A 22,701-nucleotide genomic window follows, 5' to 3' on the forward strand; every position below is an offset into this window, starting at 1 on the left:
GAAATAGGTTTCCAAAAGTGCTAACAGAGAGGATCCTTCTCCAAAAATGACAAACAGTAAGGGAAGGATGAAAGCAGGAGTGAAATGCAGGTTGATGGCAACTGTGGCTGAGCTAGGATGGGGGCGAGGGAGGCGATGGTGGAATCTGCCGCGGAGCTCTGGCTCCAGATCTCACCTCCTCCTCGCCTCCTAATGAGGATGGGCCTTTTCTGCAACATAAAAGTGATGCTGATGAAGATGAAAGGCCAGTTTTCACCAATATGTTTCCTAATGATACATCATGAGAACCAGGCGCCTCGGGGACTGTGAAGCGTGGAGGAATCATCCTGTGCATTCGTCTCCCTGGAGCTGGCCATTCCCAGAGCCTGGGGGCTTTGATCAATGTCCACAGGCTTCCTACTGGCCAGGGTTACCCAGAAATGGGGGGAAATAAGGAGAGACACACATTTTACAAGAGTAGAAAATACCCATAGGAGTTGGGTATTCAAGTAACCAAGACTCAGAGGCTCTCATTGACCCCAGGCCTTGCAAAAAACCAGACATTTAGCTTCTGATCTGTCCAGTGCTTGTCAAAGTCAGTCTCCTAGGATCCAAATCCTGGGCAATGATACGCTTTCTGCTCCCACTCTTGCCTTCTTATAGGTTCATCCCACAGAGCAGCCAGAGTGATCACTAAATGGGAAAACACCCTGTCACTGTCTTAGAAAAACCCTCCAATAATTTCCCATCACACTTAAAATAAAACCGACTTCCTCACCTGGGCCTCAAAGCCCAGAGCCCAGGAGGTGTACCTTCCCCCACCTCTCTCCCCTGGTCACTCTCTCCCCTCCTCTCACTAAGGTCTAGCCATACAGCCATTCTCTCTGTTCTTCTAACCGGTCAGCCTTTATTCCCACCTCGGGATCTTGGTGATGGCAAAGGTCTCCCTTACAGAAGCAAAGGCCTTCACAGGTCTGATTCCATCACACAGGTCTTAGCTCAGAAGTCAAAAGTGGCCCCCAATCACTCCCGATCGATGTCACCCTGTTCTGGGTTCCTTATAGATATCATTTGAGCTCATCTTGCTTTTTGCCTCTGCCCCTCTCTCTCGCACTTAGAATGTAAGATGCATAATTGTGGAGATCTCACTTGTCTTCTTCCCCACCACACCCCAGCACCTAGCAGAGTTGCAGAGCACCAGACACAAAGCAAGGACTCAATAAATATTGATGGAATAAAGATCAGTAGGAAACTGGTGGGGTTTGGTTTACCAAGAGAACCACAAGGTGAATGCATATTACCTTCAGATAACTGAGGGACTGACATGGGAGAAAGAGTAGAATTGTTATGTGGCCCAAAACACTGATCTAAGACCAATGAGAAGTCATAGGACAGATTTTGCCCAACATTAAGTAGGAGCTTTCTCACTGTTGAGCTGCCCAACAAGAGAATGGGTTTCCTCGGGAGATGGTGAGCTCCCCATCTCCGGAGGTGTGTAAGCAGAGACCACTGCTAGTGCCCATGAAGTCGAGAGATGAACATTCTTCTGTGTTCCTGAGTCCACAGCCATCATCAACGCCCACTTTGCTTTCTTCTTTCCTGATCTTATTCTCCCGTCCAGATCATAATCCGTCCACAGCCATCATCAACACCCACTTTGCTTTCTTCCTTCTCGATCTTTTTCTCCCGTCCAGATCATAATCCTCTGAGCAAGGGCAGGAACTCTTTCTCCGGCTCCACAGCACCTTGCACAGGGCAGGGCCATGGTGACAAATGGAGCACGCATGTCCACCAGACAAGGAGGGAAGCAAATGGGCCTGATGCCCTCTAAGCTGAAAGCAGGAGGCTCCAGGCAGGGCTGTCTCCATGGGGCCCCATGTGGAGCTGGGCACCTTCCTGGCAGGGCTAAGCTTGTGGCCTGTGCCTTCATCCAGGGACACAAGCCTGTAAAATGGACAGGAGAGGAGGTGGAAGAGGAAGAGGGGCCATCACAGAAAAACAAAACCTGCACTCTGATCTGGAGAAGGCAATGGCACCCCACTCTGGTACTCTTGCCTGGAAAATCCCATGGATGGAGGAGCCTGGTGGGCTGCAGTCCATGAGGTCGCTAAGAGTCAGATACGACTGAGTGACTTCACTTTCACTTTTCACTTTCCCGCATTAGAGAAGGAAATGGCAACCCACTCCAGTGTTCTTGCCTGGAGCATCCCAGGGACGGGGGAGCCTGGAGGGCTGCCGCCTATGGGGTCGGGCTGCTGTCTATGGGGTCACACAGAGTCGGACACGACTGAAGTGACTTAGCAGCAGCAGCACTCTGATCACTTATCTCAGTCAGTCTTCCTCACAGCCCTTGGAGGCGCTGACATGCCTTGCAGCCCCAGACAAGGAAACCCAGGCTCAGGGAAGCCAGGCTTCTGGTCCAGTCCTACAGTGGGTCCAGGCGATGCTGAGAGCAGAGCTCAGATCTGAAGGATGCCAGGACCTGCAATCCTGACACCTTGACCCCCAGCGGGACAGACACTTCCCTCCCAGTTTTAGACTGTTCAGTTGGAAATAGTCTCAACTCATTCTGCCTTTTCCTCTCCCTGTCTCCTGAGAAACTGAGGCCCATTGCATCTGCCAAGTTGAGCCCGAGTGAGAATTACATTCAGTTCCCTGTTGTGTCAACCCGGCTCAGGACTGTTCGGAAGGAAGCTGGTGAGATGAGAATATTCTCATGTCCCCGCCTCCCAGCCCTGGGCAGGCACAGGGCTCCTTATGCACACCACAGCTTCCTTCCCATCACCTGGCACAGGCACTCACACGGAGGCACTCAGAACCGATGCGCCAGGACAAGTCATGTCAGAATGCTCCTCGCTCCCAGCCCACTAACAGGGATCCAGTGTTGCTGCTATTGAGTCACTCCATCGTGTCTGACTCTTTGCGACCCCATGGACTGTAGCCCACCAGGCTCCTCTGTCCATGGGATTTCCCTGGCAAGAATACTGGAGTGGGTTGCCGTTTCCTCCCCTAGCAGATCTTCCCAACCCAGGGATGGAAACTGTGTCTCCTGCATTGGCAGGCAGATTCTCTACCACTGAGTCACCAGAGAAGCCCTAACAGGTACCCAATATCAGCCACTATATCTCCACCTACTCAGGCTTCCTGCTGATTTGTAGGCTTTTGTAGGATAAAAATAGGGGCAGAAAGGAGGAGCAAAGAAGAGAGTCAAGAGCACAAGTGGACAATAAAAGGTGACATATCTGGAGAGTCTGGGGAGACAGTGGCTTAGAGAGACAAAGCGGGAGAGAAAGAGAACCAGGATTCTAAGACGTGAGTTACGAACTGGATCTTCTGACAGTCTTCAAAGGATTCAGTAAAGAATCGTTAAGCACATATTGTGTTTCCTGGTGTTTTCTTTTCCTAAAGTGACTCAACACAGAGACTGGGACATGGGGCACCACCAGTTATATTTGGATTACAAACGAAGGAAACACTAGTCTCCAGCGACTGTGCCTCTCACTTACTACGTCAGCCATATTTAGAATGAGTCACACAAAGAAACTTAGCTCCTTATTCATCTCACAATAAAGTCTATTACTCTCCCCAGCACAGAAAGAAAGACTTCCAGTGAAAATTCTGAGACTGTAAATGTCTATTTTTGTGCTCAACTATGAAAGAATATGTGAATATATGTAAATATGTTTAATAAATTTTATTGGTCATGTTAAAACATTTTTAAGCAGATGAATGAATAAGTAAATAAATGAGAACCCCACATCCATTGTTTCACTCACAAAGACACAAGTCTCTCCTGCCTGAGAGCGAAATTTTAACAGCTTAACAGCCAACACTTCCTAGGTAAAGATCTGTCCTGTGTTAGGCACCTTTTTACATGCATTAACTCTTTAAATCTTGACAGCCATCTGCTGCTGCTGCTGCTGCTAAGTCGCTTCAGTCGTGCCATCTAGGAGATAGGTAATAACATTACCTGCACTTTACAGGTGAGAAAAGGGAGACATTCACCTTGGGTCCCAGCATTAGTAAGTGCTGGAGCCAGAATTCCAACTCAGGAGCATGGTTCCAGACCCACGTGCTTAGCTACTCCACTGACCTGTGCAGAGGTCCAACCTACCTGCCGAAAAGGGCTAACAGAGCGAGCTACCCCCACACGGGGTTGACCCCATCCCAGCTGCTCCCGTCAAAAGGAGCCTGTGGGCTGCTACCCTGAGAGGCTAAAGCACGTGTGTATGTCCCAACAGCTCAGGGTTAAATGGCAGCAAAGCCAACCAAATGCAGCTGTCGCCTTCTTGGCTATAATCAGTAAGCGTTTACAAAACTTTATTTCACAGAAACACAACAGTGACATGAAAAATAGGTCCTTGGAAAGACTGAGCCTCCAACGTTGAGGCTAAGGCACGTCTGCAATGCCTCTACCCCCAGCATCTGTCAAGCAAAAGCCCAAAAGAATAAGGCTGCTCTCTTCCCTTCTCCTCAACAGAGCACTCAGGGAGGCGCCCCAGGGGTGAGAAGCTGCAAGGGGCAGGGCTGGAACCTCCAGCGAATTTAGATGGTCTTGGAAGCCAAGAGGCTGGAGACTGCGTATGGCAGGAGAGTGTGCATGACGGACAGGTTTCTCAAGGGCTGAGAATGTGGCCCCCTCATCTTTCCATTTCTGGAGATCAGTGCCAGGTCTAACACACCTGCAAAAGTCAACATGCAAAAGTGCTTGTGGGTTTGACTTGAATTCAGCTGAACCGAATGGCCTTCTCTGCTTCTTGGTAAGAAGAGCATGGCAGCTGCAAGACAGGCCACGCGGCCAGGGCTGGGGCTCCCAGACGAGGGCGTGGAGCATAACCCCTGTTCCTTAAGTGCGGGCTGCACACGGCGGCGTCTTTCCCAAAAGGACAGTATAGGAAAAGGGAGATAAAAAAATAACTTTATGGTGAAGAAGCTTGACAAACACAACCTCAGCCAGGTGGTCAAGGTCAACAGCAACAGTGATCAGTCATGTTGACAGCACGCTTCTCGGATGAGATGTGAGCAGAAGGGCTCTCTCTCTCTCTGTGCTCTTCTTCCCCTCGATCCATTTGTTGTTGCTTAGTTGCTAAGTCGTGTCTGACTCTTTGGGACCCCATGGACTGTAGCCCACCAGGCTCCTCTTTTCCATGGGATTTCCCAGGCAAGAATACTGGAGTGGGTTGCCATTTCCTTTTCCAGGGGATCTTTCAGACCCAGGGATGGAACTCATGTCTCCTGCTTGGCAGGTGGATTCTTTGCCACTGAGCCTCCTAGGAAACCCTCCGCTAAATCCATAACCCCAACCCGATCATGAGAAAACATCAGACAAATCCCAACTGGGGGACATGCCACATCATACCCAACCAGTGTTCCTCAAAATTGTTAAGGTCATCAACATCAAGGAAAGTCTGATAAACTGTCCCAACCAAGAGGGGTCTAAGGAGACACGATGACTGAAGCAATGCGGTATCCCGGATGGGAACCTGGAGCAGAAAAGGCACAACAGGAAGTCTGAATAAAGCACAGATTCTAGTTAATAAAATTGCATCAGTAATGGCTCATTAATTGTGACAAATGTACAACACGAATAAAAGATGCTCATAATGGGGGGAGCTGGGTGTGGGGCATATGAGAACTCTCTGCCATCTTCGCCCTTTTTCTGTAAATCAAACACTATTCTAAAATTAAGTTTATTTTTAAGAATTGGAGCCTCATCCCAAGTTCTGTACTTCCAAAATAGTCCTCACAAATGCTCCCTTTTCCCCAATTATTCCTGCCTTCATCAGGGCTATGTCAATGCTCACTCAAATATTGGTACCACCCTTCCTCCCAGGCCCCAGGCCCCCACCCAATCCACCCAGAGCTTTCAACACCCTCACTGTGATGGCTCCCACGTCTTCAGGCTTGATTCCAGCCCTCAGCATGGTATCCAGGGTCTTTTCACTTCCTTGACTCCTATTCTTCCTTTAACTGTCTATTGAACTTTCCTGAAAAAGCTATCCCTGCAGCTCCCTCTCACGCTCCTGTACTTGCTGATCCCTCACCTGGGATGTTTTTCCCCACTGTTCACCCTGGCTGACTCAAGCCTGTCCTTTGAGAATCAGCTCATACATTATTTCCTACAGAAAGCCTTCTTTGACCCCAGGATGGCTATGTTGGCTTTGGTGAACTCTAACCCTCCCTACACTGAAATCGATCCTGTGTTGAAGGGAAGTAGGCACAGTGCTCTCACGCCTGTATTTTTAGTGCCGATTTTCACCAAACGTTTATTCAATGAGGAGTAAGTCACTAGGGGAAAAAGAGGGGTAAAAAAAATCAGATAGCGTTCCAGGTCTTTTGGTCCTGGGTTTTAAATGACAAACTTTATTCTTCAGAGTCCCATTATCCTCACTTGAGCCCTATGTAATGGCAATATAATGGATTACTAGATTTAATTATAGCAGGATAATTAATGTCAAGGTATTGCCAGTTTGGACATAAATATCACCTTCAATGCGACTATTTTCTACCTCTGTGATGCCTGTGCTTGGAAAGACCAGTTTCTGATGAGAAGAACCTTTATCATGGGGGAAGCAATGCCAAGTAGAACATCTGTTTGCCAGCTACCACTGTCCTCCAGGAAGCATGCCTCCACCCTGGCTTTAGGCTGGCTCATGGCACCCCTGACCCTGGTATGAGCCCCATCTCTTACACACCCAGGTACAGACCACCATACCTGGACTTGCTCTAGCTGAACCAAGCACCTTAGGCAGAGGAATTTCTCAAGGGCTCTCTCTGGGACCCTTGGGAGGTTCCCAAGTCTCATTCCTTCATGACCTACACTTACCTTCATTTCTACAGGTAAGAACAACCATGAGAAGTGAGGGACTCTCAGAAGCTATGTCAAGGCAGAAACAGTACAGCCAGCTCAGGGAGGGGATGCTGCAGGTCTTGTGGACCAAGAAGGCCCCACCTTGGACCTCCACCCCTAGTCAGGCCCTCTCCTTCAGCCACTCACAAGCCTGGCTATAGCTCTACCCTTAGACTGATTACATTCTGTGCCTTGATAAAAGAAACATTGTTTCCCATCAGTTGCCTTCAGGCTAATCTCAAATGCCAGGACCATGAATGTTCAGGTCACAAAAGCCAAAAACAGGATGCAGGGGCCCACCCTGGCCCTGCTCTCTCCCTAGAACCAGCCAGGACTCGCCTCCTGGCTCCCTCCTGGCTTGCCAGAACACTTATGCTAGAGCCCTGAGCTGCCGCAGAAGAAATTCTGCTACCCTAAGGCCACCATGTCGTGAGGAAGCTCAAGCTAGTGTATTCAGAGGGTCCACGTGAAGAAGGAGAGGCGCCTTGCCAGCCTCCAGCTTCTCCTTCCCCTCGCTGCCCCGTGTCTGACACAGCCACTGTCTGATTGGAATAGCAGGACAGACTTCAATTCAAAATCGTCCAGCTGAGCCCTTACCAAATTTCTGACCCAAGGAAAACATGAGAGATAATAACATGATTTTTGTTTTAAGCCACTTAGTTTGGGGATGGTCCGTCACACAGCAACAGATAACCAGAACAAAGAGCCAACATCAGAGCCACAGTGGTGAACAGTTCACGCTGCTGCTGCTGCTGCTCAGTCGCTCAGTCGTGTCCAACTCTGTGCGACCCCATGGACTGCAGCCCACCAGGCTCCTCTGTCCATGGGATTTGCCAGGCAAGAGTACTGGAGTGGGTTGCCATTGCCTTCTCCGGAATAGTTCATGGCAGCAGCCAAAATCAACTTCCACTTCTCACGGTGGTGCCGGTCCCACCAGGGAACAGAGAAGGACGTTCCAATGTACTGGTGCTTCTGCTCAAACATCTCCCTGAAACATTTATTCACACCCCACAGTCTCAAGGCCTGGAATTCCCAGGCCCCATTAACCCCACGAAGGAAGGATTCCTTGCCCATACCTTACTCCCACCCACTAATTAGAAATGTAATAATAATTTTTTTTTTAAAAAGCACCTTTGAGGACTCTGTGACTGAGCTGAGACTTCATGTCTCCAAGGAAGATAAAGGCGGTACCACAGGCTATAGGTCTGACGGGAAGCACAAACCGCGCCGACATCAGCGTTACTGCCTTCATACTCACCCTCATCACCCCCACCATCGCCACCGCCTTCAAAATCACCATCATTATCATCCCCATAACCACTGTCGGCAGGAGCATCACCACAGTACTGCCGGGGACATTTATGGAGCGCTCGCTACACACCAGGGCCCATCCTAAGAACTGCAAATGCCCTCTCTAGTCAAACTCGCGTCACTTTCTCATGGTGCTCTCCCACGGCCCTCTCCATCTTAAAAATGAGAAGACAAAGGTGCAACTTGCTCAAGCCACCGCCCATAAAGCCAGTGCTGGGCTTCTAACCCCAGATGCACTAACTCCAAAGGCCATGCACACTTCAACTGCCCTGGCTCCTCTTCCCTCAAGCCCACCCCATGGCTCCTCACCCTGAATTGCTTTAGAAAATTTCCACTGGAAAACCCAGACCCCCCGAATGTAACCCTGCAGTGCCTCAGTCTCTGCATCTGGAAAATGGGAGTGGTGACAACAGCCTGGCTCTGGGCAGAATGTCCGACCTCAGGGACCCTGTGTCGTGGAAGGGGCAGGGGGACGTCACTTACTAATCACCTGCCCTAGGCCAGGGAACACGGGGCGCTTCCCACACATTGTCTCATTTAAACTTCATCAAGCTCTAGGGGTGGGTAGGAATTAATTCCCTATTTTACCAGTGACCCCAGATTTAAAGGGCTTCCCCTGGTGGCTCAGCTGGTAAAGAATCTACCTGCAATGTGGGATACCTGGGTTTTATCCCTGGATTGGGAAGATCCTCTGGAGAAGGGAACAGCTAGCCACTCTAGTATTCTGGCCTGGAGAATTCCATGAACTGTATAGTCCATGGGGTCGCAAAGAGTCGGATACGATTCAGCAGCTTTCACTTTCACTTTACAGATATGAGACAACCCAGACGGATGCAGGAGAAGGCAATGGCACCCCACTCCAGTACTCTTGCCTGGAAAATCCCATGGACTTAGGAGCCTGGTAGGCTGCAGTCCATGGGGTCGCTATGTGTTGGACATGACTGAGCGACTTCACTTTCACTTTTCACTTTCATGCATTGGAGAAGGAAATGGCAACCCACTCCAGTGTTCTTGCCTGGAGAATCCCAGGGACGGGGGAGCCTGGTGGGCTGCCGTCTCTGGGGTCACACAGAGTTGGACACGACTGAAGCAACTTAGCAGCAGCAGCAGCAGAGGGATGGGGTGGGGAGGGAGGTGGAAGGGTGGGTTCAGGATGGGGGACACATGTACACCTGTGGCTGATTCATGTCAATGTATGGCAAAAACCACCACAATATTGTAAAGTAATCAGCCTCCAATTAAAATAATTTTTAAAAAAGAGTGAGTCCAGCTGTGTAAGTCCCAAGCCCTTGTTCTTTCTCATGTCCCCACTGTGTCCCAACCTGGAGGGGGGTCATACCTGCCACTGGGAAAGGCCCCTCTGTCTGACCATGTTGAAGAAGCGGGGTCATTCCCTGTACATTCACTGAGAGGGATTAATGAACCCAGGGTGTGTTTGCTCTGCCTTCCCTGGGACAGGCAGCCATTCTGGGCCTGGTTCCATCCTCATAGGAAGAGACACCGAACAACTAGAAGGGGACACACATCTCCAGGGCAAAATTCCCCGTTCATCGTCTTCCTGGCTCTGGAGCCCCTCTGTGCCAGGCTAGCTTATTCCACTGCTTCCCTCCTTTTGGAAGCTAAAACTAGCCAGACTTGAAAGGACAACTCCCCTCAAAGAAAGAAAAGGTCATAAATTTTTTTTTAATTGGTCACTGAATTAAATGTGCAAACAGTGTCCCTCATTACATAGAAAAAGTATTTTTCCCCACTTTTTATTTGTCTCTGAGGCTTCCCATTCTGCCTAGAGTATAGCCTCATCTCCTGATTGGACTGACCCCATGGGGTTTGAATACATGGAGAATCCAGCGGAAGTGGGATGGGGGAGGCAGGCGGACAAAGGAAGGACCCAAGAGCACACTGCCCTCCACCCACCCCGCCACACACACATGCACACAACATACAACAGGAGTCCAAATCTGTGCGCGTATTGGCACAAGTGCAAACAAGCAGGGGCCGACAGGGGAGAGGCCTGCAGGGGCTCAGGAGTGGTCCTGCCTGACTCTCATCAGGTGACTGAGGAAAGGTTAGCCGTGGTTGGGTTTGAATTCCCTGCTGAAGGACAGAGGAAAGATGTTTCTGCAAAGAGCATGTCCTCTCAGCCTTTCCAGAAGGAGAGTCCTTGGAGCAGCAAGGCAGGCCCATATGCACACACATTAATAAAATGCAAAGCTCTTTAGGCTGATTACTTGTTCCTTGCAGGAAGCGGATATGGTGGCTGCCAGAAGGCTACACTCACGCTTGTGAATTTGCTTGCTAAGACATGAAGCAGGGGCCTGTCTAATTCCCACACCAAGGGCCCATACAAGGAGCCTCATGCCAGCTCCAGTGCCCTCTGAGTGGTTCCAAAGGCCACTGTGTGCTCGGATCCTGGACCCCTTCCCACATCCACCTCCCACCGCCCAACCCTCACTTGGCTCACCCTGGTCCAGGCACACCCTCCTCCTCACTGATCCCCAGTGTGTGCCAAGCTCATTCCAGCCCCAGGACCTTTGCACTTGCTTTCCAACTGCTGAAATTGCTCTTCAGTCAGATCTTGCTTAATGGCTTCCGTCACATCCTTACCGTCCTCCTTGGAAGCATCAGCTCTGATCAGGGCAACTAAAATAGTGTCCCAGCAAACCACTCTCTTTTTACCTTGCCTTATCTTTCTTCAGGGAGGTTATCACTAACAAATTACTTCGGGTTATTCATTGATTTTTTTTCAGTGTCTTCCCACTGCCTCCACTAGAATGGCAACTCTTTGAAGTCAGAGACCATGTGTGTCTCAGTCCTTCTGTAACCCCAGTATCTAGAAGAGCCCGATGCATATTAGCTGTTCGATTGACATTTAATCCATTTCAAGAAAAGCACACTGTTACCTGAAGAGGAGCTAGAGTCACAGAGGGCGCAGCGGCCCAGGGGAGCCTGGCCTAAGCAGAGCTCATGCTTTTACTGCCCTGAGCTATAGGCCCACTTTTCAGGTTTCTCTAAACCATGTCTCACCTGCAGGAAGCGACCAACCTCACCTCTCAGTTCCCTCCCAGTGCTCAGATAGGACTGTGCAGAGTAGGAGCTCAGAGAGTCACCAAGTACATTAGCCAGGCTTTGAAGAAATTGACCAGTTCCCAGTATCACATTCAGGAACGCCCGGAGCCCTGGAGAGCGACCAGGCCCACAAACAGGACGCTGCCAGCTCTGGGATAAGCAACTAGCACCAGTCCTATGGAGTGATGTTAGGAGCCAAACCAATACCACGAACCTCTATCCAAAGAATTGACCTCCATACACTTAATTAGCATTTAATGTGGACTTTGAAAAATGATGGATAATAAACCCAAGGACTTCCTGCAAATACAAAGAAGGATCCTAAGGCCAGTCAGCAAAACATGGCACCAAGCAGCAAAGGCAAGAAGAATAACAGACGCACAGAAAGTGGGGTACCTTGAGGATCCAGGGGGGAAATAGGAACTCAGAAACACTGTGCTAAGGATGATTGTCGATTCCTGGTGAGAAAGTACAGGGAAAGGAGAGTGGGCTCAGTTCACTCCATGCCCATATTTTAATACGCTGAAGTTGACAGTATATAAGCAAGTCAGACATTGCCACTCAGCAGTCTGCAAGTCTTATCAGCCCTGCCACAGGCAGAGTTGGCCAACAGAGAGCTTAAAAATTTAGTAATTAGTTGCCTATGTTTAAGAATTAAGAGATTTCACAGTAAAGTCCAGATTTCTGCCTCCTCTTGAGCCACAGAAATCAGTAGCTGCACCGGACCTTCACTTCGGAACCTTATTGGAGCCTGAACATCCCTTCCAGGGAAAGAGGTGCCCACAGGCACTATACTCTCTGCTCTGCTCACAGTCCACCTGCTCTATGCTTAGCTAGCCCTGCCTAGATGTCGTGGGCATTCAGGTTTGTGATTTGTGTTATACCTGGCCGGCATTCCAAACAACGACTTTAGCGGTTCTTTGGATGGTATTTGGCTGAGATTGTAGGACCAACCTGGGCTATTGGGGTCAAGGGTGGAAGTGTCAGTCACTCAGAGGAGCAGTGCTATGACCAGCCTTCCAGAAGGATGGCTCCTCATTCCCTCCACATCAGGATGCAAAGCTCCAGGAGCCGTGTAAGGAAGACCAGATGCAGGGTGCAGCCTTTGGAAAGCAACATGTGACAGCATTATCCAGGAGTGGTTCCTGTGGTTGCCTGAGTTGGATGGACCCATTTGACTACTGCAGAGCCACAAGGAAGGAGCGGACACAGCCCCCTTCCCCACATGCTGTAGGCATGGTGCTATCTATAGTCGGGGTCTCACAGGTGGGTACCCATTCTCTTGCTCATATCTCTTTCGGAGTGTGAATTTTCTCTCCAGTTAAGCTTGGCCACTCTTTGGGGGCAGGGCCTATATCCTTCTCCCCCAAAGCACCCACTTGGCCACCCTTTGTGGGAAAGGGCCCATGGTATCTTGGTGGTGGCTGGCCCCCTGACAGGCTGCTGAAGGAATCCCTCTCATCCAAAGAGTAGAAAGCACCAGAAGCTCTCCCTACTTCCACCAGCCCAGCAACCAGCAGTCCTGAGAAGCCACGAGGGCTATGAGTCTGGGATGCGCCAGCAAGAGCCCAGATAGGAGGTGCCCCGTATGCTCCCGCCCTGCTCCTGGGCAGGATCAGACCCATCAGGAGCACTGAGGTATCCTCTCCTCCTCCACACCCCCATGGACGCCAAAGTTCTCTCTAGCCAAGAACTGGGAGAAGCATCCAGTCCTCAATTCCAGCTGAGCTGGCTGAGGACTCTGAGGGCTTTATCACTCTCTGGTAGCCCCATTCGCCATCATCTCTGGATGTATCCTGCATCAGGTCTTCCTCACGCAGCTTCCAGAGCTTTGCATCCTGATGTGGAGGGAACGAGGAGGCATCCTTCTGGAAGGCTGGTCATAGCACTGCTCCTCTGAGCCACTGACACTTCTGCCCTTGACCCCTGTGGCCCAGGTTGGTTCTACAGTCTCAGCCAAACACCATCCAAAGACACGGGGAAGGTATTACTACCCCAGTTAACACACCAGTGAACAGCTCAAAAGGATGACATCAACTTTGAGCTGGGATCTCACTGTGTGTCTACTTGCTCCAAAGGCAATGCGCCTTCTTCTGTGCTATTAGAAGCCTTAGTCCCTGAAGACGCACCATCATGTCTCCAGATGAGGATCTAAAAGCCTCCAAGAAGAGGGGACTAGATTGGGGATGGAGGGAAGAGGAAAAAAGGGGGCTGACCTTCAGGTCTTCTGACCTGGCTCTTGTTACTGAAATTAAAGTGCTTCTAGCCCTGAATCTCATAGGGTAGGAACCCAAAGCCTTCCCTCCCTGCCTGCCTATGTGTCGAGGCTTTATGTATGGGGCTGAGGGACGCACACAGTTATCTCCTAGTAAACATTTCCTTCAATGTCCTGCTTGTATCTAGTTCTTTTCCCTCACACCTTCACATTCATCTCCCCCAGCATCTCCATTCCCCCTAATCTCCATGTCTCTAACCATGGACCACAAACCTGGTTCTTTGCTTTCTCCCTGACATCATTCATGGACGCAGATACTGAAGACATGTGGGTAACACGCCAGAGGAAGGCGGACACCATGCCGCCTTGTACAGAAAAGAGCTGAGAAATGAGTATGAGGCACACCTATTAATGGCCCATCAACCATGCCCACGCCTCTCCTTCGATCAACTGACCCAGCAGCAGGTCTGATGTCAACCACCAGCGCATTTCAAAATTTGGAATGCTGACCTTGCCCAGAGTCACAGAAGATTTTGTTTTTCTCAGCGCCCTCAGTGCCTCATAGCTTTACATCTCCTCAGACTTGTCCATCTCCCCAATGACACACTAGTTACTGGACACCTCCTGGTGGCCACCCGTGTGCTAGACCCTGTGAAAGAGGAAAAGTGGAGATCTACATCCCAGAATGTTCCCCATGCTTAACCCCTGGAGTAACTTGGTGAGTCAAGTATCATTAACTCCTTTGCACAGATAGGTAAGCAGAGCTCAGAAAGATGCCGGGACAGGAAATGGGACAGACGCTGGACCAAGTCTGCTTGCAGAGCTCTTCTTTGTCCCACTAACCACACTACAGAAGGGTTAGGTCAAACGCCCTCAGGCTGTCTGGTGACCAGAGGGTCTCTAGGAAGACACTCTTCCTGTTGCCAAGGAGAGAGGCAGAGGCGGCCTGTCCAACCCCTCACACTCTCAGCAGGTGTATGGGCAGAGACAGGACCATGATGGGGAGGGAGGGAGCCCTCATTCCCCAGATGACTCTCAGAGGCTATCCAGTCCACTTCTGGAACCCTAGCCTACCTGCTCGTCAATGGTGATTATCATCGAGTCCACCATTGGACATATTCTAGGAGGAGAATGGACTTCCCTTTGACCTGTCAGAGGCAGCAAGTCTCCTCCCTCTCCCAGTGGCATATAGCAGAAAAGAGCTAGGCTGTGAGTCAAGGAGCTCTGAATTCCCATCCCAGCTCTGTCACTCTATCTGTGGGAGCACAAGAAAATCCCTAACTCCCCGGGCTCCAGAGCACAGTGACAACCCTTCCTCTCCAGCATTGCTGAGAAGATTAGGTGAGCTCATGGGTCCACATAAGCAAGCTTGATAAAGGTTCTTTTTTTAATTTCTCCCATGGTTCCACACCCTCTGCCTCTCCACCCTGACCCCAAAGTCGAGCAAGATCAAAACAAAGTTAGAGGAAGGAGGCACATGGCCCCTGTCACACAGACCTGCCTCCTGGGCAGCCCGGGTGGGAATGGCCTCAGACTGCAAATTGGCCCCAACTCGCCTTCCTCTACTGTGTCCGCTCCCTTTGCAACATGGCCTTGCAGTTCCCCCAAGAGTTTTCCCCAAGGCTCCCTGCCCTGGCCCTTAAATCCAGGCTGACCTGCTGGCTTGCTTTGGCCAAGAGATCTTGGCAGAAACCATGATGTGCCAGGTCTGAACCTAGACCTCTAGCAGCCCCAAACACCCACATTCGCTCTCTTGAAACTCTGCTGGTGCCCTGTAAATAAGTGTGGGCTAGCAACTGGTGATGAGAGACCCAGAGCCTGGTGCCAGACTACCACAACTCACAGCCAGCCAACCCACCAGCCCCAGCTGAACAGCCAGCTGACCACAGATGCACAAGCAAGCCCAGACAAAATCAGTCGTGTCTGACCCTGGTCTGCTGACCAGGAAACTCGTGAGCATGAGCATTATTGTTTCAAGACGCTGAGCTGGGGGCTGGTTTGTTACGCTGCACCGGCTAACTGATAGAGAGGCCTTCTCTTCTCCAAGCCGACTGGCAGCTTGAGCACAAAAGAGCAGATGACCAAGACCGAGTTCCTAATGGCACCAAGCGAGGGCTCCATAGGGTGGCACGGAGAAGATGGCACCAGATGTGGGCTACACAGCGTAGACAGCGTCTCTGAGATGAACCCCATGGAGTCACCTCGCCGCAACTCTGCCTCTCTAAAATCCCAGTCTTCCTCTGGCTTCCCGCAGTGCTGAGGAAATGCTGCCTCTTCCCCACTGGGCTCCCCACCCAGATGTTCAGCCAACAAAGGGCTGACTCACCACCTCAGGGGAGGCCTCCCCAGGCTCAGCACCCTGGGGCCTCCCGAAGCAGAAAGGGTAATTGAGTCATTCCACGGCTTCAGGCTGCTTCCCTTAGTAAACGCCTATTTCTCAGGCCTGTCACCTCCCAAGTCCCAAGGGCTACCTGCTAATAAGCCACAGAGACTCCTGCAGGGAGGAACAGACACTTGACTGGCTGTGTAATGGCCCACAAAGGAAGAAAAGAACACCAGGTGTCTCCAGCCCCACCCTTCAGATTTGAGATCCCTCTCTTCAACCCAGGAAGGAACAGACAGCTGAGAAAGGCCTCCCTGAGTATCGGGAATGGGGTGGCGGATTCAACATATAACTTGAAATAGAAACAGCACTCAAACAGAAAACAAACTCCAGAATGTCCAGCATCATTCAAGCATTTCCCTGGATGAGGGTTTGGATGGCCCTTTGAAATTTAAAAACCAAACATTAAATTCTTTCAAAACAGTCTCTTACTCAGGTGCTCCTGCTTGGGCTGAACGTTAAGACTGTGTTTACTCTGTCCACTGGGTAACTGAGCATCTAGAGATTATTTGCTTGGAACAGAAGCCAGGGCTGAGGAGTGCACCCTGCGTGCATGCCTTTGAAAATCATCATTCATGGGCCCGAAAAGGCCGTTAAGAGAAATGAATGTGTCTGCGCTCCTGTGCTCCTGTGCTCCTAGGTCTCCTGAGAAGAGAGCTACAAAAAGGCTCCCAGCATGGTGGTGGGGGGCAGGGGGCGGCCATGCAAGGGTGCCCAGGATGCTGCAGGCCCAGGACAGCTTTCCCAGTATGCACAGGCTTAGGAAGGACGAGAGGAGTGCGGGGACAGAGAAGGAAGGGGACAGTGGCCAGGACACAGGCCCTGGTGGCACAGCTCTCTGCCCTTCCCTGTCTTGGCCAAGCCAAGAGTTCCAGCTGTTTTGAACATCACTGAGCTCCAAACCTGCCAGAATATCTCTACCAAATCTCTCTTCCTCCTGAGCTCATTTCTAAGAATTTCTAAGAAAAAAAAAAAAGGGAATTTCTCAGACTCATTGCACTTTTGCTACAGTATGAAGGCTTTAAAATCCGTAAACAGTGGGATATAATTAAATGCAAATGTGGGGCCACATTTAAAAATTAATCTTCTATAATTAATTAGTAATTTTAAACATCCTGATAAATGATACTTAAATGGCACAGAATTATCCTAGCTCTGAGTGATAAAGTCATCTGCTGAAGATTTACCATGTTGGAGTGAGAAATATTTGCATATATCATGTGGGACAACAGAACGCTGCGATTATTTAATTTACCTTTGCTATGAATGTATTAAAAAGTGCCATCTTTATATTCAAATTGTGGGAGAGAACTCACTCACTGCAGCAAACTCAGAGAAGCAATTGATTTGAAGCCAGGCATTAACCCTGACTGTGCTTCTCAGTTCAGTCACTCAGTCACGTCCGAGTGTAGCACACCAGGCTTCCCTGTCCATCACCAACTCCCAGAGCTTGCTCAAACTTATGTCCATCGAGTCAGGGATGCCATCCAACCATCTTATCCTCTGTGTCCCCTTCTCTTCCTGCCTTCAATCTTTCCCAGCTAGACTGTGCTCCTAGTAAAGATTAAATTGGCCTCCAGCCACACTCGCTGCCTGGGAAGCCAGTCCTGTGGAGGGTGGGGAGGGATGTCGGAAATGGTGCTGTCCACCTTTGTCCCTTCACGTTCACCTCCTCCTCCCAGCCTGGGAGGAAGACAATCGCCACTCCCAGAGCCACGGGGAGCTGTCCCACCAACAGGCTATTCCCCTCGCTGTCCTTTCTCCCATCCTTCTCGCTGCAGAAGGAGACTACAGAGATCATGCTAACAGCAAAGGCAAATGCCATCAGCTGCAGCCATCCCTGAGTGCAACTGTTTATCTCCCAGCATTTCAATGCCTTCCGCAGACTGCTCTGCCACCAGCAATGCCTCTCAGGATGTGTGTGTGTGTGTGTGTGTGTGTGTGTGTGTGTATGTGTGTGTGTGCTTGCGTGTGTGCACAGGTCAGTGCCTCTTGCACTGTGCTAGTTATTCTGATGGTCTGCTCGTACCAGTGTATGTGGCTGCTTGACTAGTATCACTCTGACAGCCTGTGTCCGTGTATGTGTGTGTGTGTGTCCAGTCGTCCAATCTGTCTGCACTGTTACTTATTGCCAGGCCTCTCCTGATCCACTCGCCTCCCTGCACACCACTCTCCTGGGGTACCACATGCCACCCACAGGTACAGTCTACCCCATTCGCTGACCAAGGAACCAAGACCAGGCCAAGGCAGGGTTCTGAAGCAAACTTAAGCCTTCCCAAAAGCAGAAGTTTTAAGATCAAAGCCCTTGCAGATGAGCTGGCCAAGGACTTGAGGAGCAGCCCAAAACAGGCAACTGAGGCACATACAGAAAAAACACAGCTTTCCACTGAAGGTAAGAAATATAAAATATCCATTCATTCATTCCCTCAACAGCCACTGTGGGCCAAGACCTGTGCTGCTCTTGGAAGATAAAACAGTGGACACATTCAGTCCCTGCCCTTGAGGAGGTCACATTCTAGTGGGAGGAAGAGGCCCCACGGAGCTGGACGGTGCGTGGACGGCAGGGCGTGGACAGTGCCTGCCTCATGAACTGTGAGCAAGCACTGGCAATTCTTCTCCATAAATGCTTGCGAGAGCTTAATTTTTCTACTTTTCCCAGTAAAACAAAAGAGATGGGGAGGGAGAAGAGAGAAAGAAAGAGGATACAAAAGGAAAGAGGGAGCCCTGTACAGTTACAAACAGAAGCGGAGAAACGGTGGATGAGAGGGGGAAGGACAAAGTCCTGGAGTCCCACGCACACCCAGAGGAGGCCCTGGTGGAGGAGGGCCCTGAGGCGCCCCCTCTCGGTCACCAGCGCACTGCCCAGCAGGACCGCTGCCACAGTGTAGCCACAGCGTGTGATGCCAAGGCAGGTCTCCAGGAAAAGGCACCATCACCGCGTTTCCAGCTAGTACTTGATACGGTTCCTGGTCCATAGCAGACACCCAGTCTGCACTGGATGGATGGATGACTGTGTGGATAGACGCACAGATGGATGGAAGCACTCACGGATGCATGGACAGGTGGGTGGACACATGGACACATGGATGGATAGAATCTCCTCCAAGAAGATGAGATGAAGCCCAGGGCCAAAATGGATTGTGGACTGGAGTGCTCTGCATCAAACCTAACCTGGAGAAGAAACAACAGTAAGACATTCACATCTCCCAACAGAACAGGGGCTAAGTTTATAGAGGCCACTATAGACCACTGATCTTGAAAACCCTGGAAAGGACCCCAAGAACAAAGCAGTCCTGAAGTTCGGATCTCCCACCCCTGGACTAGGGAGCCCCTTCCTGTTGCCTTCTCAGCCTCAGCCTCACCACTCCCTGCCCAACACACCCGCTGCTGCAACCACACCACACGTGCGACCCTGAAGACACTGGGGCTCTCCAGAGCCCTGTCTCCAGCCTCACCTTGACCATGAAGCTGATGAGATTTCATTCCTAGAGATCCAGACCCAGTGTCCCTCACTCCAGGGAGGCCCTGGCCCCCTGACCACTCCACCTCTCCTGGACCAGAGGGCATAGCTCCAACCTCAGAGCTCTCACAGAACCTGGTCCACACCTCTGCTTTTTATAGGTGAAGGGGGCTGTTAACACCTCTGTCCTCCCCACCAAGCTGGGGGACCCCTGAGAGCAGAGACAGTAGCTTTAGTACCCACCGCAGAACCTGGCCTGGAGAAAGAAATGTTAACCAATTCCAGTATTCTTGCCTGCAGAATTCCATGGACAGAAGAGCCTGGCGGGCCACAATCCATGGGGTTGCAAAGAGTCTGACACGACTGAGTGACTAACACACACACAGAACTCGGCCCAGCACTCAGACTCATTAAATGCTAGACAAATTAAAGAAGGAGCTCCTTTCCTAAACATAAGCCTGCAGCAGAAAGAAAGCAATATACAAAAAATGAATAAGTCCAGGATCATGGAATTATTACTCCTTTGTATATATACTAAATGTGCTCTTTTAACTCCTAATTAACTCCTTATTCCAGCCGTTTTCAAACATTTTGCACTGCAAAACATATATTTTAATAAGTACACAAATTGAACTTAAACTGCAAAAGCTCACTGAAAGCTTTTAAAAAAACGAAGAAATACATGTTACTGAATAAGAAGTATTGTAAAGTTACTCTTTCTCCCAAAATTAATCTATAAATCCAAAGCAACTCTAATCAAAATACCAGTTTGGGGGGATTTCACAAATGAATTAAATGAAAGCTATTAAAATATTTCATCTGTTTGTGAAACAGAGAGAGAGAGAGATAAGGAACTTCTGAGCAGAGGGGAGGGCTCCGGTGGCCAGGAACGAGACCCCTGCCCTCCCCCTCTCAGCAGCTGTCCCCTTGATTACTTCAGGACTTCCACAGCCTTCCCTGGCTGGCGCTTCGGGCTGACAGGTTACATCGAGTGTAGCATCAGAGATTGCTGTCACCGTCCTCCAGGATTCCTGCGTAGCAGGCAATGGTCCAGAGAAGAACTGAGGCTCACAATGAGTCCAACTCAGTCCCAATTAGGGATGACTGGGAGGTGCCACCTCTGCTCACTAAGGGAGCCCCAGTGCTGACCCCACAGAAAGCTCCCCTCCATGGCCTGTGTCCTTACTGCCCACCCAGGGCAGCCTCACAGGGGTCTCCAGGTCTGGAACCGGGAGGCCAGAGTTCTGTCACCTCTGAGCCCAGTCTCCCCAAGGGGAGCCTTTAAGGGGAGTTAAGGGGAGTTAAGACTGTGATTTAAAAAAAAAAAAAGAGAGATCTCAGAGGAGGAAATGTGGCCACAGCGCTGAGAGATAAAAGCTGAGGGAAACTTGAGATGTGTGTGTGCCTAGTCACGTCTGACTCTTCGTGGCCCGGCCCCAAGGACTGCACCCCACCAGGCTCCTCTGTCCATGGGATTTTTCAGGCGCATACTTGAGTGGGTTGCCATGCCCTCCTTCAGGGAATCTTCCTGACCCAGGGATCCAACCCATGTCTCCCATCTCCTGCACTGCAGACAGATTCAAGCCATCAGGGATAGGGCCTGTTATAGGAGCCCACAGGGCCCCACAAGCGGACTCCAGTGCCTTGGCCTATAGCACTTCACTTGACTCACCCGCCGTCAAGGCTAGATTCTCCAAGCTCACAAAGCCTGGTCACGGTAGCCCCTAGCGAGTGGGGCCACAGGTGCTCCAGCAGTGCATGGGCTCCCAGGCCAACCCTTGCAGGGACCGAGTGTGCCTGGATGCTGGACAGGGAAGTGGCTCCCAGCATAGCATACGAACAGCCTGGCAGGCCCCAGACAGCCATTTCCACGTCATATAGAATTTGACATTTGCGACCATGAAAATGCCAGTCCACCCGACAGGTTCACATGTAGCAAAATGTGAAAGAGTCAAGCAGGACCCTGTCCTCCCTTACTCCCATCAGCCAGGCTCTTTGAGCAGGGGAAGGGAAGGACTTACAGCTGGGAGGGCCACATCACCCACCCCCACTGTAACTGGCCCACCCCTGACTGTTGATATCAACACGTCATCAACAATGTGAGGGTGGTCAGGCCATTTACTTCCCCACACCAACGTCTTATCTTTTGTAAAATTCAGGACATGTCCTGGCAGTGGGACACCCTTGTGAACATCCTCTGTCCTTGTCATCACAAAGAAGAGGCTGGGTTACTCTGCTTGAAAAGCCCAAGCAATGCCTGGGAGCAGTGAATAGAGGTTTTGTTCCAGGATTGGCATCATCAAGTCTCTCTTAAGGGACCTGCTAAGCTAGCCAGCCATTCAGGCCACGTTCACCTCCACAGTCCAGAGTCCTTCCTCTACCATGCTTAGTAGATACACTAAAATTCTTTGAGCATAAGCACCCTAAAAACTTCCACCAGACCCCCGACAGAGGCAACTGAATTATACCTTCCCACAGCACTCGGCTGTGCTGCTAAAACCAGGACAGCAGAGTTTTACCCAATACAGTAACCTCTATGCTTGCATTTTCCATAGAGGCAGACTTCAGAGATAGCGTGGATTCAGTTCCAGATCACCCCAATAAAGCAAATAGTACAATAAAATGAGTCACACAAATTTTTTTGTTTCTCCAGATATATAAAAGTTACATTTACACCATACTGTATTCTATGGTCTGCAATAGCATTCTGTCTAAAAACACAATGTATATACCCTAATTAAAAGATACTTCATAACTAAAAGATTCTATCATCTGACAGCACAGGGTTGCCCCAAACCTTCAACTGGTAAAAAACACAATATCTGGGAAGCGTCATAAGGTGAGATGTGCCTGTAGTCATACAGAGCAACATGGCATACAGGGGCTTTGGGGTGGGTCAGTCCGGACTTGAGTCCTGTTTAAACCCTGATGGCTGCTTGCGTGACTTTAAGCAAGTCATTTAACTTTTTCAGCTCCAGTTGCCTCATTTTCAAAGTGTGAGGCTTAGAGAAGGCACACAGAACGCCAGGCTGTGGTGGGCACCCAGGAAATGATGGCAATCCCTCCTCTTGACAGCAGGTATATGGCACCAGAGACCAAGACTCTGAGGGGCTGGAGATGGAGGCCATGAAGCCCAGGGGCTGTCCAACCCCCACAGACTCCTGCCATCTCTCCCTTCTTGTCATTCTTGCCCAATATTAAGAGCAGCCACTCTCCGGGCAACCCCAGCTCTGCACACCCAGCAAAGTAAAGGCTTTGCAAACAAGCTCTGGGGGATCAAGAAGCCAACCGGCCAAAGCCAAGTCATGTGCATCCAACCCTGCAGGAGTCTGCATAATTAACCACTTGGAAATGATATCTTTAGGTCCATCTTGGTTCTGTGGTAAATCCTTGTAGGGCCTAGAAAGAGAGTGGGGAGCTGAATTCCTCTGGAAGGG

The 22,701-nt window shown here is 50.3% G+C and overlaps 1 protein-coding gene across 3 annotated transcripts in view; it reads right to left on the reverse strand.

The window, feature by feature from the left end:
* Positions 1–22,701, reverse strand: part of GRID1 (glutamate ionotropic receptor delta type subunit 1) — a 688,259-nt gene that overhangs the window by 454,456 nt on the left and 211,102 nt on the right. For 2 of the 3 annotated variants that reach the window (XM_025284871.3, XM_044942388.2), the window contains exon 5: positions 18,853–18,975. The exons of the other annotated variant lie outside the window; for it this stretch is intronic. In XM_025284871.3, the coding sequence (XP_025140656.2) occupies positions 18,853–18,975 (123 nt within the window). The remainder of the gene's footprint in view (positions 1–18,852; positions 18,976–22,701) is intronic. 3 annotated transcript variants of the gene reach the window in all.

This window comes from Bubalus bubalis, chromosome 4 (assembly GCF_019923935.1).
Source record: "Bubalus bubalis isolate 160015118507 breed Murrah chromosome 4, NDDB_SH_1, whole genome shotgun sequence".
Taxonomy (NCBI): domain Eukaryota; kingdom Metazoa; phylum Chordata; class Mammalia; order Artiodactyla; family Bovidae; genus Bubalus; species Bubalus bubalis.